The sequence below is a fragment of the Aedes albopictus genome, chromosome 3 (assembly GCF_035046485.1).
Source record: "Aedes albopictus strain Foshan chromosome 3, AalbF5, whole genome shotgun sequence".
Taxonomy (NCBI): domain Eukaryota; kingdom Metazoa; phylum Arthropoda; class Insecta; order Diptera; family Culicidae; genus Aedes; species Aedes albopictus.
The window spans coordinates 216,560,285-216,575,513 of record NC_085138.1 but is presented as its reverse complement, the minus strand read 5'-3'; the positions used below and the strand labels follow the sequence as shown (position 1 = coordinate 216,575,513).

At 42.8% G+C, this 15,229-nt stretch overlaps 1 protein-coding gene across 1 annotated transcript; it reads right to left on the bottom strand.

Annotated features, from left to right (window-relative positions):
• Positions 1-1,032: 1,032 nt before the first annotated feature.
• LOC134290608 (uncharacterized) lies at positions 1,033-7,520 on the bottom strand. Its single transcript, XM_062857776.1, has 2 exons — positions 6,771-7,520; positions 1,033-6,462 (listed from the first exon to the last, which is right to left on the bottom strand). Exons 1-2 carry the CDS (start codon positions 7,518-7,520, stop codon positions 1,033-1,035), a joined length of 6,180 nt encoding a protein of 2,059 aa, XP_062713760.1.
• Positions 7,521-15,229: the final 7,709 nt, after the last annotated feature.

Sequence of the window (15,229 nt, the reverse complement as noted above, 5' to 3'; positions counted from 1 at the left end):
TTACTATGAAATTTAAACAAATGCCACTTAAGAGCAACATTAACGGCGGCTACTATTCGAGCAACCCGCGCAGCGCTACCATTTTGACTTAAACACTCTTTTCCACACCGGTAGCAATCAAATTAGTCACCCTGATTCGTATCGGGAGGGCTGTCATATAACCATAGAATTTTTAGCAGCGCAACTGTCCCGCTACTATATTTGGTCACCCACCCATAGCGCTACTATTTTGCGAGCGCATCCAGCAGCGACCGATAAAGTTTGCTGCAATGATGGAGGGCTGCCAAACGGGGTATAGAAGCGCACCGTTAAAGGTGCTCTAAAGGATGGTTAAAGCGTTTTTAATATGAGTTGCGTTTCAATAACGTTATGTTTTCAATAGCTTTTATTTATTTTCCTTTTTACGTTGTAGCTAAACTTTTTCTATTGAACTGCCTCTAACATTTTTTGTGTTAAATTTGTGCACGTAAATCGTTTACAATTGTATGTTAGCATCCTTTTTTATTGGGCAACGGAAATTGTTCAGTTCTAAAAAGTTGCTTTTAATTGAAAATATAATATATAACGAGAATTTGAAGAAGATAAATAATGTAGGAGTGTTGAAACTGTTTTCTTAGCAGCCCGTACTGAAACTCGTAGTTGGTAGGGATCAGCTTTAGCTGAAAATTTTAATTTATTTAGCGATTTCAATTATTAGAATAACAAATTTTCACTTACAATTTTTCAGTTTTCTCCTTTCTTCTCCTTTAGGTTTGTGGATTCTCACAATACAATTAGCCCTGTAGAACTAAGTATATTTAGCTAATTAGCAATCAATTATTCAATTTAAGTTACAATCCATACTCACTCTAGCTTTAAGGAATTCAGTTTTAACTAGATTTTACAAATTATTTAGGATATAAAATTACTATCAAAACAACAGACTTTCTTTAATCTTTCAATCTCTATCAGTTTGCTTCGTCATCGATATTTGACACTCAACGCAGTGACATTCGACTTGTGTAGCAATTGACACCACCGCATACCCTATTGTTATTCCTGGTGGTAGCTCGCCGAGGGGTACTCGTCGTCACATTCCCCCACCCGTAAACCATTGTGGCTAACTTCCGGTTTTCCACTGTCTACGACGTCGAGTACAGCTACTTTTACCACTGGTCTCCTCAGCACGCCGCTTCCTGTTCGTACCCAGACTTGTCGAACCTTACCATCCTGTCCTGCTACGACCTTGTCCACTCTTCCTCTTATCCACTGGTTCCGCATTGCACCGTCCACGATCAACACCAGATCTCCTACTTCCACCTCCTTCACTTCATCGAACCACTTCGACCGTCTGGATATTACCGGCAAGTATTCCATTATCCATCTTCTCCACAAAATGTCCGACAAGTGTTGTGCGAGTTTCCATCCACTTCTCAGTGTCGCTTGGTAATCTGTTGGCATGACTGGCATCTGTTTCACTCCACTCGAACTACCCAGAATAAAGTGGTTTGGAGTAAGGGACTCCTCATCCGCCGACTCTAATGGTATGTACGTTAGCGGACGCGAGTTTATCATGGCTTCTGCTTCGACCATGACCGTCTCCAAAACCTCATCATCCGGTCGTCGCTGCGCATTTAGTAAATCTCCGATTGCTACCTTCACAGACCGGACCATCCGCTCCCATGCTCCACCCATGTGAGGAGCTCCGGGAGGATTGAAAGACCACCGGGTTGTGGTGTTGGTGAAGGTAGACGCCAGATGTTCGTCTAATTGCTCGATTTCCTGCTTTAGCTGATTGCTTGCACCGACAAAATTTGTGCCATTATCACTGAAGATTTCTGCTGGAGCTCCCCGTCTCGAAATGAATCTTCTGACTGCCATAACGCATGACTCTTTTGAAAGACTGTGAACAACTTCGAGGTGTACTGCCCGAACTGTTAGGCAGGTGAAAAGGCCTATCCACCTCTTAACGATGCTGCGTCCCACCTTTACCATAACAGGGCCAAAATAGTCTACGCCGACAAAAGTAAAAGGTCGCACATATGGGGTCACTCTAACCTTCGGCAATGGTGCCATGGGTGGTGGTCTAGGAGTGGCACGGCGAATCTTGCACGTCATGCATTCCACCGCCACGTTGAACACTACGGAACGGAGCCTTGGGATCTCGTATAGTTGTCGCATCTCGTTAACAATTGTCTCTCGATTGCAGTGACGGAATCTACGGTGACAGTAGTCTACCAGAAGAAAAGTGATGTGATGTTGTCGCGGAAGAATCACTGGAAACTTGGTTTGGTATGACATCCACTCGGCATTCCCTAGTCGACCTCGCTTCCGCAATACGCCCGCTTCGTCCAGAAATGGCCACATCTTGTATAGTGCGCTTGACTTCTGTAGAGCTTTGTGGATACCCTCTGGCTTTCCTCTAGTTTTCTCCAGCAGCTGGATTTCCTCTGAAAAAGTATGCGTTTGCGCTAATTTCCACAACCACTGCTCCGCCAACACCAATTCATCCCGCGTCAAGCTTCCTAGCAAACGCTCTTCATTACGCCGAGATCGTTGAAGATTCTGAACAAACCGATGTACGTACGCTGTAGTGCGGTGTAATTTCTCCCATTTGCTGAACCTTGCTATGTCCACAATTGACGGTAACTCGATGTCGTGAACGTTGTTACACACTATTAACTCTTCCTCCGTGGGTTCGACCTGTTCGTTTCCACCTGGCCAGAAAACTTCAGGTTGGCGAAGAAATTCAGGACCATTGAACCATCGGCTGTTGGAGCTGATGTTTGGACCCGATCCCCACTTCGTTGCATCATCAGCTACATTCTGTCCAGTTGGGACTTTTCGCCATTCGTTGACCTCGGTCGTAGATAAAATTTCACCGATCCTGAATCCAACAAATTGATGGTATCGCCGCTGATCAGACCGAATCCAGGCCAGGACCGTATTCGAATCTGACCATAGCACACGCTTCGTCACGTGGAGAGCATGCATGGCAATGACGCTATTAAGTAGACGGGATCCTAAGACGGCGGCTTGCAGTTCGAGGCGAGGAATTGTCAGCATCTTCAATGGCGCTACTTTGGATTTGGCTGCTACGAGACTAACCTCTGGACCGTTAGGTGTTTCCACCCGAAAAAACGCCACACACGCGTAAGCCGACTGACTTGCATCTACGAAAACGTGGACCTGCAACTTGGAGTAGCTGCTTTCTGTCGCTGCAGTAATGTAGCAACGTGGAATACGAAGAGTTCCCAGTTGCGGAATGAGCTCAATCCACTTCTTCCATTGCGTCCAAACTTTCTCGGATATAACGTCATCCCAGTCTATACCAGTCGCCCAAATGTCCTGCATCAGGATCCGTCCGTGTATCAGGAAATACGAAATCAGTCCCATCGGGTCGAAAAAGCTCATAACCGTTCGTAGGACTTCACGTTTCGTTGGAACATGTAACTCATCGAGAACATGTCGGAGGTTATCTCGGAGGGAAACAGTGAATGTGAACGCGTCGCTACCTGGGATCCATTTCATGCCTAGTACGGATTCGATTCGTTCATCCTTTTCCACACAGATACTCTTTTCTGCTTCTTGTGCTGTATCGCCCACCCTTGCTGCTATCGTTGGGTCGTTGGACAAGAAGTTCCGGAGCTCGAACCCACCTTCGGCGTGTATACTTTTCACCTGACGTCCAATCTTCACCGCTTCCTCAACTGTTCCGAAACTGTCGAGATAATCGTCCACGTAATGACGGCGAACGATGGCTTCAGCTGCTCGGGGATAAACTGCTTCAAAATCCTTGGCGTTGAGGTTCTTTATATACTGGGCACTGCTAGGTGAACAGGCAGCCCCAAAGACGGCTACATCCATTACGTAGGTAATCGGCTCCTGCTCTGGCTGTTCCCTGAACAGGAACCTTTGGAACTGTCGATCTTCAGGTCGGATAAAGAATCGGTGAAACATTTCCTTGATATCTCCGGTCAAGGCGTACCGGTACAAGCGAAAGTTTCCAATGACTGCCGGAAGCGATGCTAGGAAGTCTGGCCCTTTCAGCAAAACACTATTCAGGGACACTCCGTTAACTGTAGCTGCCGCATCCCAGATTATCCTCAGTTTGTTCGGCTTCTTCGGGTTCACAACTATCCCTAGCGGCAAGTACCAGCATTGGTCGGGGCTAGTAGTGGTCAGTTCTTTGTGTGTAGCCTTGCGTGCGTACTGTTTTACCTCGTAATCTCGTAATTGCTGTCTTACTCTTTCGAAGAGTACTGAATCATTTTTTAGTCGTCTCTCCAGAGAGCACATCCGTCGGTATGCCATATTGTAACTGCATGGTAACCTTACATCGTCCGACTTCCACAGTAATCCCGTCTCAAAGGCCCCGCCAACTCTTCTGGTGGTTGTTTCAAGCAGCATTTTAGACCTTTTATCCTCCTCGGATTCCAGGAGCGCAGTGGGATGCGTTACACCGGTGTTGTCAAGCGTAATGTAGTCGCGAACTAGTTGGTTGAGCTCCTGCTCCTGATTGGTCCATCCTCCAAAATGAAGCCCACATACGACTGTTGATGCTGGTGTTATCGCGCATCCGTAGATGCTCCACCCGATGCGGCTCTTAGCGGCTATCGGTTCTACCCATCTTCCTTCTCTGATCTTCAATGGCACGGTGAGCTTCAAGTTGTCAAGACCAATCAAAAGCTTTGGGGAGACCTTCTCGTAGCTTTGGATAGGAAGACCACGTAGATGAGGATATCGATCACACATTTCTTCGTAGTTCACCGTTTGGGATGGGAGCAGTAATCCACCGACCGTCCGAGCGTTGGTCAGTTCGAACTGTTTTGGTGATCCCCTGCCGGAGATCTGAGTGCTGATTCGCCGCGAATGCGGTTCACTACGCTTGATGTTCCCGGTCCACTGCAAGTTCAGGGGTTCCGTTGGTCCAGTAATTCCAAGTTGATCCGCCACCGTGTCTTCCAACAGTGTTATCTTCGACCCTTCGTCCACAAACGCGTAGACGTTCATTTCACAGTCCTTTCCATACAGCGTCACAGGTATGATCCGGAACAAAGGTCCTCCGCTCGCCATCGATTCGTTAGAATGACTCGTAGACACCGCAGCATGGACTGTTACTGGAGGATGCAACAGCGAATGATGCTTCAGTCGACAATCGTTGATTCCACATTCCTTCGCAGTTTTGCACGGCCACTTTCCGTGGAAATTCAAACACGATCGGCAAATACCGCTCTGCTGTACCGCTTTCAATCTTCCGCTTACGTCCATCGACTTGAACAGGCTGCATTCTCCCACCCGATGTCCTTCCGCTTTGCAAATGGCACAAGGTTTCCACGAATTACGGGAACCGGCAACGTTAACCGGTGACACGGCTTCTGTGTGCGTCTGTACGAAAATCCGCTCCTTTGGCTTCTGCCTTTGCTTTTCGTTGACGGAGAAATCATCCGCCACGTCGTAGGCCAGCTCCACTAATGTTGACATGAACTGCCCAAACGTATCCAGATCCACATTGAACTGTATGCTTTTGTATGCCGACCACTTGAGCCTGTAGTCAACTGGCAATTTACCCACCAGATCGTGTAGTAGGGCCGGATTAGCCAGATGTGCCTGCTGTCCTGCGTTCTTCAGATGTTGCACCAAATTGTCCACCACCAATCCAAATTCGATGACTGCTTCCAGATCGTGAATCTTCAGAGAAGGTAATCTACGAACACGCTCTGTCATCGAGCGAATTAATGTTTCCGGTCGACCGTATCGCATCTCCAGAGTTCGAATCACGTGTGGAACACTAGCCGGACACAATAGCCTGCTGCGCACCGCTTCAAGAGCCGAACCTTTCAAACAGCGTTGTAATCTAATCAGGTTTTCGTCGTCGGAAAACCCGCATGTTGAAGTTGACCGACGGAAGTTGCTGATCCAAATAGGCCATTCTTCTGGATTACCGGCGAATATTGGCAAATCCTTTCCCATAACTTGTCTAGCTGCCAGCTGTCGACCTGTTGGACCATCCAAGTAGTGATCGTCTTTGCAGCTCGCCTGAGTAATTGACTCATTGCTTCTCGGAACTGGTTGTTCCCTTCTACCGCTGGTACCCGCTCCGAGATGTCCGGTTGCCACTCCATCGTTGCGTAATCTTCGCAATCCCGAACTTGGATCCTCTGCGGAATGCGCTGGGTTGTCGTGTTGTCTGGTACCACCGAAACCACTCGTCAGCACTTCGTTCGTGTTCCCCGCACCGAGTCCGAAATTTTGTTGACCATCACTTTCGATCTGTTCGCGAACTCGCACACGTTGACGATCTTCCCATGCACTGATACGATCGATTCCACCCACCAAAAGTTTCAGATTGCGACCGTCTGAATGGACTTGGTCACCAGAAACACCACCCACATTTTGTCTGACAAGCTCATCAATGAAATGTCGATTTTCGAAAGCATCCGAGTGAGCTTGCTGGCCTTTTTCTACCTGACTAACCAATGTCTGTACAGGGAGCAGTTTTGAAGAGGAGACAGTTTTATTTCGCATTGTTAGAGGGGGAATGTCTAAGCTCCTATCGGCCCTAATGTTGGCTGTTTGGCGGTTAGTATTTTGTTCGAGGGGTACCTGGGTTTGACCACGACTAGGATCAACTGCTGACGTGGACTCTCTCAGGAGTCCCGCTGTCTGCTGCGTCGACTTCTTCAGCCAGTCCTCTACCTTTTATTTCGCATTGTTAGAGGGGGAATGTCTAAGCTCCTATCGGCCCTAATGTTGGCTGTTTGGCGGTTAGTATTTTGTTCGAGGGGTACCTGGGTTTGACCACGACTAGGATCAACTGCTGACGTGGACTCTCTCAGGAGTCCCGCTGTCTGCTGCGTCGACTTCTTCAGCCAGTCCTCTACCTTATCCTTCGAATCGGCATCGGTACCGATTAAACTGCCTCTGCTGCTGCCGTACTCGGAAGCCTGCCGAATCAGCTTCGCCTTTTCTTCCTCTGAACGTCTCCTAATTTCCATCTGCTTCATCTTAAACTCTCGCTCTTCGGAAATCCTCTTCGTCAAAGCGGCCTTCGCTTCGGCGATTCGTTTTACTTCGATCGCCAACTCCTTCTCTCGTAGTTCCTCCTCGAGCTTTCGTTCAAGTTCCTTCAGCTCCTTCTCCGCGGCGAGTTCTTCCTCGCGGATCTTCTGTTGTTCTTCTACAGCTCGCAACTCTAGCTCCAATCGCATACGGGCGCTCGATGTAACGCTTTGCTCACCGATCCCTTTTTTGGACCTCCGGCTAGTTTTGCTGCCGGCCGATGATTTTGCACCGGACTTTTTCACCGGGACTGCAAGATTGTCCGATGGAATTGCCGTCCCTTTAGGTTTCGCACCGGTACGATCCATTACGCAGTTTGTGCATCGCCAGTCCCGATCCTTCACACTGGCATCGACATCAGCGCAAGAATAGTGATGCCAGAGCTGACACGAGTCACATGCCACCATGTCGTCATGTTCGTCTGGTTTGGAGCAAAATACACAATTGCGCTGCATTTGCGAGCCATTGTTTTCCGCCATTGCTCGAGAAATTCCACGTTGAAAAATTCTAAAGGAATTGTTGAAACTGTTTTCTTAGCAGCCCGTACTGAAACTCGTAGTTGGTAGGGATCAGCTTTAGCTGAAAATTTTAATTTATTTAGCGATTTCAATTATTAGAATAACAAATTTTCACTTACAATTTTTCAGTTTTCTCCTTTCTTCTCCTTTAGGTTTGTGGATTCTCACAATACAATTAGCCCTGTAGAACTAAGTATATTTAGCTAATTAGCAATCAATTATTCAATTTAAGTTACAATCCATACTCACTCTAGCTTTAAGGAATTCAGTTTTAACTAGATTTTACAAATTATTTAGGATATAAAATTACTATCAAAACAACAGACTTTCTTTAATCTTTCAATCTCTATCAGTTTGCTTCGTCATCGATATTTGACACTCAACGCAGTGACATTCGACTTGTGTAGCAATTGACACCACCGCATACCCTATTGTTATTCCTGGTGGTAGCTCGCCGAGGGGTACTCGTCGTCACAAGGAGTGTTAAAACATTAGATAACAATTTTCAAGTAACATTTATCATTACAAGTTTATCATGTAAATACAAGTGGTTAACTGAAAACTTTTAAAATTCTTAAATTGGATATATTATGTTTCCAGTTCAAAACCGAATTAGCGACATCTTTTCCTTGACTTCCGCTGCTTTTGCCTTGCGTTAAACACAATGTCGGAAGTGGGGCGCTGCACGCTATGTCTGAACCAGCAGATTATAAAAATTGAATGTACATCGGGTTTCTTTCCATCAAACATCAGTATTCAAGCTATATATTCGTTTGCAGAAGGTTTTAAAATATTTCATCGGGAAAATTTTGATTTTTGTATCTTTTTAGCTGTTTTTCATACAAATTTACATGAAATTCTCATTTTCGGCCAATTTCGCTCCCATACAAAATGTATGGAAAAATTTTCACCGATAGAATATTTTAAAACCTACTGCAAATGAAAATATAGCTTGAATTCTGATGTTTGATGGAAAGAAACCCGATGTACATTCAATTTTTATAATCTGCTGGTTCAGACATAGCGTGCGCTGTATAGAGCATCAGGTGTACAATACAGCGCCCCACTTCCGACATTGTGTTTAACGCAAGGCAAAAGCAGCGGAAGTCAAAGAAAAAATGTCGCTAATTCGGTTTTGAACTGGAAACATAATAGAAAGTAAAGAATAAAAATAAAAATAATTTTGTTCATCACGGAAATCATGAAAACATTGATTATGTTTATTTTAGATATCCTTTATTGTTTTCATTGACGCTCTCACGCGCTCTTACTAATACCATCATAAGCTGTCAACAAATTGCACCAAAACCGTTCGTTTTTCCGGTGTCAATTGCTACACCGGTGCAGTGCACCATCGGGAATAAACGAATTCGACATAAGCTAGTTTTACCAATACATGCATATCGCTGAACTTGTATCGTGGTTTTGTTTTGAGGAATGATGATTTTCTCTTGCGCATTAGGTAAACAGTTTTCTTGGATATTCATTAAACAGCAAATCAGTGCGTTCAAAAATTATTTAAACTTGATCGATGATTATCACGTCTTTCAATTAACTTCTGAGGAATCTTCAAAATTTATCGGTAACATGAAAGAGTTGATTCAACGTATATTTTCCCCATTACTAGTTTTTTTTTTGGTTATCGCAAATATGTGGATTACTTTTAATGATTTTAATCATTAGAATTTTCTGTCGCATGGTGATTTATTAATTATGAAAAAAAATGACGTAATAAAGTTTTGATAAGCCCATAATAGAATAAAAATCTATTCATTCAAATTGGACTGAAATATTACTGAAGTAACATTTTGTAGGTACAAACAGTTTCAAAAACCGTAAATTCTATTTTTTTCTTATAACAAATATTGGGTTTTTGAATTACAAATGTCACTGAAGGATGGTTAAAGCGTTTTTAATATGAGTTGCGTTTCAATAACGTTATGTTTTAAAAAGCATTTATTTATTTTTCTTTTTACGTTGTAGCTAAATGTTTTCTATTGCCTTTTACATTTTTTGTGTTAAATTTGTGAACGTAGATCGTTTACAATTGTATGTTAGCATCCTTTTTTATAAGGCAACGGAAATTGTTAAATTCTAAAAGGTTGCTTTCAATTGAAAAATTATAATATTACGAGAATTTGAAGAAGATAAATAATGCAGGAGTGTTAAAACATTGGATAACAATTTTCAAGTAACATTTATTATTACAAGTTTATCATGTAAAAGTGGATTACTGAAAACTTTTAAAATTGTTTAATTGGATATAGATAGTAAAAAATAAAAATAATTTTGTTCATCACGGAAATCATGAAAACATTGATTATGTTTATTTTTGATAAGGTACACCGGGGCAAGTTGAAACGGGTGGGGCAAGATGAAACACGAAGTTTTGAAATAGATTTCAATATAATTTGGAAATTTATCCTTCGCTAAAAGATGGTTTCAAGCAAAAACTATGTGTTATGGCGATCAAACTGTTTGTCATCATTAGAAAACATCATGTTAACCCGCTGTTTCATCTTGCCCCACCCGTTTCAACTTGCCCCGGTGTACCTTATCCTTTATTGTTTTCATCACGCAGAAAAAAGCATGGTAAAATCAAAAATATTCCAGGTAAACTCAAATAAATTGTCAATTTGTTCTGGCAACAAAAATAAAACTGTTTGGAGCAAATCGAACGTCACATTTGAAGCAAATTCAATCCATTTTTGGAACAAACATGTATCTTCTGACTGGTTATGTTAGAAACAAATGTAATTTTTTTTTTGTGGCAGGTCGGCCCTACGGAAATATTTGTTTTCCAATTAAATTAACAAAATTATTTCCTTCTCTCGGAAAATCCACTTCCCGCGTGGCACTTTCAATGCCAACATCATGTAGATAACATACGCTCCCGAAATCAATGGGATTTCGTGGAAACTTTTGGTGAAACTTGCCTTTTTTTGCAAGAGGAAAACTTGTTTGGTGATGCAGCTGGAACTTGAGAGTTTTGTTTATGTTCTCGACGGCGGAACGGGGGGCTCTTCAATGGGTATTGGAGAAATCAATATGTAATTGAGTTTGTTTTAAAAATTAATATTTTAGTTTTAAATATTTTATCAGTTTACTGAATAAACATGAATATTTTTGTTTCAAACGAACGAAATTTGTCTCCGTGATTGACGCTCTCACGCGCTCTTACTAATACCATCATAAGCTGTCAACAAATTGCACCGAAACCGTTTGTTTTTCCGGTGTCAATTGCTACACCGGTGCAGTGCACCGTCGGGAATAAACGAATTCGACATTAGATTCTCAGCAAGCTGCGTTCGAAACGCGCAGCCTCAGATCGCGCCAGACCGCGCACGTATGATTTGTACACGGTGTGCACCTTGGCTAAAACAGTTTTACAGCCGCCGGGTGGAGCTGTCAGCCGCCGTGTACACATCAAACGGGCGCAATCTTATGGCGGCTGACTCAGATCAGCAGGATCTGAGTGATTAAGCTAGGATGCACAATAAGATGACGAACATGCACGGAGACAAATTTCGTACGTTTGAATCAAAAATATTGATGTTTATTCAGTAAACTGATAAAATATTTAAAACTAAAATATTAATTTTTAAAACAAACTCAATTACATATTGATTTCTCCAATACCCATTGAAGAGCCCCCCGTTCCGCCGTCGAGAACATAAACAAAAATCTCAAGTTCCAGCTGCATCACCAAACAAGTTTTCCTCTTGCAAAAAAAGGCAAGTTTCACCAAAAGTTTCCACGAAATCCCATTGATTTCGGGAGCGTATGTTATCTACATGATGTTGGCATTGAAAGTGCCACGCGGGAAGTGGATTTTCCTAGAGAAGGAAATAATTTTGTTAATTTAATTGGAAAACAAATATTTCCGTAGGGCCGACCTGCCACAAAAAAACAAAAAATTTTACATTTGTTTCTAACATAACCAGTCAGAAGATACATGTTTGTTTCAAAAATGGATTGAATTTGCTTCAAATGTGACGTTCGATTTGCTCCAAACAGTTTTATTTTTGTTGCCAGAACAAATTGACAATTTATTTGAGTTTACCTGGAATATTTTTGATTTTACCATGCTTTTTTCTGCGTGTGAAATCAAGAAACACTTCTTCATGCGACGAAGAAAGTCTTGACCAAACAGGATGCATCCGATTACGCTGTACACATTCGCAATCCAAACCGGGCTGATGCAGAAGGACGCTGGCTGTGTGGCATCCGACTTCTGCATGGCTGCTTGATCCGAATGGTGTTGACGGATAACGGGGAGCAAACGACTTCAGGAACGAATCGTGCTGCCATTGGAGGACACGGCCAACAGTGTACCACTCCTGATGGACGTTGAAAGCCAATTCCTTTGGTCAATGCTGAAGGGAATATCCATCCTCCGAATCGAACCGTGCTGCCATGGGAGGACGCTGACTGTGCGTTCGGACTCCCACTGGACTTACACTGGGTTGCCAAATTCGGTGATGGCGTTGGATAATGGGATGAATGACCATCACTTGGAAGTGGGCTTCGTGGCCGTGCGGCTAGAGGCGTCAGTCATCTAGACGTTTCGTAAGCCTCGGAGTGTGGGTTCGATTCCCGCTCCAGTCGGGGAAAACTTTCCGTCAAACGGAAAATTCTCCACTGGGCCACTGGGTGTTATGTGTGTTGTCCGTTGTCATATGTTAGTGCTTGTTCAGTCTGTACAACCTCTGGTTGAAGACGGTGTAGTGTCTTTTAAACCCGTGCTCCTGCAGGAGGACATTGGCGATGTGCAACTCCAGCCGGGTTCTGCTGTGCGACGATGACGGTGCATTTTCGTCCATCTTTCCTCCCGCGTAGGATCGTTGAGTTGGTCGTTTGGAGCTGCGGTACGACCCAACTACGAAAAACCTCGTCGCCACTTTCATGTCCGGGGGAACGGGATATGCGGCCGAGAGAAACACTTCACACCCGGACATTACATAATAAAAACATGCACATTTATTAACACAAGACTACTATTTACATTATGTACACAATATTACAAACGAATTAAAAGTAATCTCGCGGAGATCGCGCGGGCAGCATCTTGCTGCTGTTGCAGATCAAGGAGAATACATTTTACTAAGGTGGCGCAGATAAACATTGCAAACCACTGGTTGTCTCTTCCATTCTTCTGGTGTTCTTATGGAACTGAAATAGTGACGTCACTATTTTAATTGCATAAGAACACCAGAAGAGTGGAAGAGACAACCAGTGGTTTGCAATGTTTATCTGCGCCACCTTAGTAAAATGTATTCTCCTTGGTTGCAGATGATGGCGTTCTGCTGTTCTGCTGTATGTTCGTCATCGTCGTCGTCGTCGTCGTCGTCGTCGGCGGCGGTGGCGGCCGTCGTCGTCTATCCATCGTTGTGATAGACACGAGCCGAGCCGATCATGGGGTACACGAATGCTCGTTCACAACACCCAACGATCAACAACGAACGACTTACTGCAAACGAAAAGTGACAATTTCTACTAAATTTCCAGAATTCAAAGATTGTTTGTACTTACCGGTAACATCTTTGGAAGTGTTCTGGAACTGCAACCGGCAAAAACCTAACACGATTCCCGAAGTAGAGCAGACGGTTGAATCCGTTGAATCATCTTGGTGAACTTTGTTTTGAAGTCGGCAACATAATCACCGAAACTAATAATCACGTGCAATACGAGCTAAGTATAACATAATATGATAGATTAGATTATTTCCAAAACTGAGCTTAGTTTAAATTACAGTTATCTTAAAAATGTTTATGATTTAATCCTTTTGGGTATTTTTACGATTCTGAGTGAACGTGATTACCACTACACTGAAAAATATTTGGGTTTACCCAAAGAATAAGTTCTAAAAACTCAAATTTGGCTAAACAGTTGCTAAACAGCTTATAGTTTTTACTCAGCATTGGGTTTATTTCTCCCTCACCCCACACGAATTCGATAGAATCTTAATTTCATTTAGTATACCAATGCATACTTTTTAGTATTTAGTACTATTTTTGTGAAATTGACCGTTGATACAATGGTCTTATTTTTATGCTTCAAATGACTAGTTTTGAGTAATTCTCGGCCTTATTTATAGACTTTCTACCAGTTAAAATCATATTTATTAATCAACATGTTATTTATTCATATGCATGTCACAATTTATAATTTATTTATTTATATTTATGAATACCTGCTTCGTTAACGAATTTGTTAAAAGTTGTACATCGTTGCTTCTGCTTTCAATGCAGACTCGATCACGTAACGTGAAGTAAACCGCATCAGCTGTTCAACACCAAGGTCCATACATGTATGTAATTATAACACATTTAGAATCTTACATTTTACGATGAGTAACATATTTAATATTTACCATTGGAATGATCAAAACATCTTATAACCGGCCTAAAACACTCAACAATTTTCACGAACTCACTTGTTCAATTATGCACGAAAAAAAAACGCGGATCTGACTTTTAAGTTTTGTATTTTTCTGGGGAATGGAATTCTGGGGAATGGTACATTCTGGGGAATGGAATTCTGGGGAATGGTACATTCTGGGGAATGGATTTCTGGGGAATGGTACATTCTGGGGAATGGGTTTCTGGGAAATGGTTTTCTGGGGAATGGTACATTCTGGGGAATGGAATTCTGGGGATTGGTTTTCTGGGGAATGTTATAGAATCGCTCCAGAACCAGCCGGAATAGTGTTCTTCACGTGCACTCACTGTGGAGAGTCGCTTAAAAAGCAAGCCGTCGAATCGCACAGACTATCAGAAAGATTTCATCAGCAAGGAGATGCCCATACCAGCTTCATTACGAAGGCGGAAAAATGCTTCGGTAAAGATTACGTGCTGAAAGCAAATGCAACAAGGGTGCCAAGATGCAGGAAGCCTGGCTGAATACGATCCGACCACCACGATGACGCACTGCTTTTTTTACTGCTTTCACAAGAACGATCACCGTGGCGTAGAGATTGAATGGTTGGAAGTTCCAGGTTAGAAGATCTGCAGGAATGTAGTTTTGCCCGATGTCAGTCAACCTAGGATGTTCTCAACTGCATCGTGTTTTCAACAAAGATGTCACATATTTCTAGCTTCCGCGTACGGAGATTAAAATCACGGCTACCCGCTTCCAGAACACCAGAAAACATTCGGGATAATCGTTTGAACTACATATCGGGAGGCAATCCAATATATGTACTGAACTCAGAATATAATCAGTTACTTTATCAATTAGGTAATATGGATCATTATCATTCAATTGCTTCACAATATTTTAAATTATCTTAATAAAGACTAATTGTTTTCAACGTTACTGAAGCATATTTCAGTGGTATATGTTACAATACCTAGAATGGCATTTACAGGAGCGAAATTTCCCAGATTAACACACTTCGTGTAGAGTGGCTTTAACTTAGAGTGGCGTCAATGTCAAAATTGGAACAGCGGTCATCTGTCAAATCCATACAAATTCCTGTTCCAAACGAGCAGGAGACCTGTCAAAATGGAAACATGACGCCACTCTCCCTTCCAGTCACTCTAACTTCGTGAAATCCTATTAAGTATACGCAGATATATTAAGGACAAACGTCTTGAAATCTCGCTTTAACAGTGCATCAGAACCTCAGACGCACAAATCTCAAGAAACAAAATCCAAACAACAGTGCA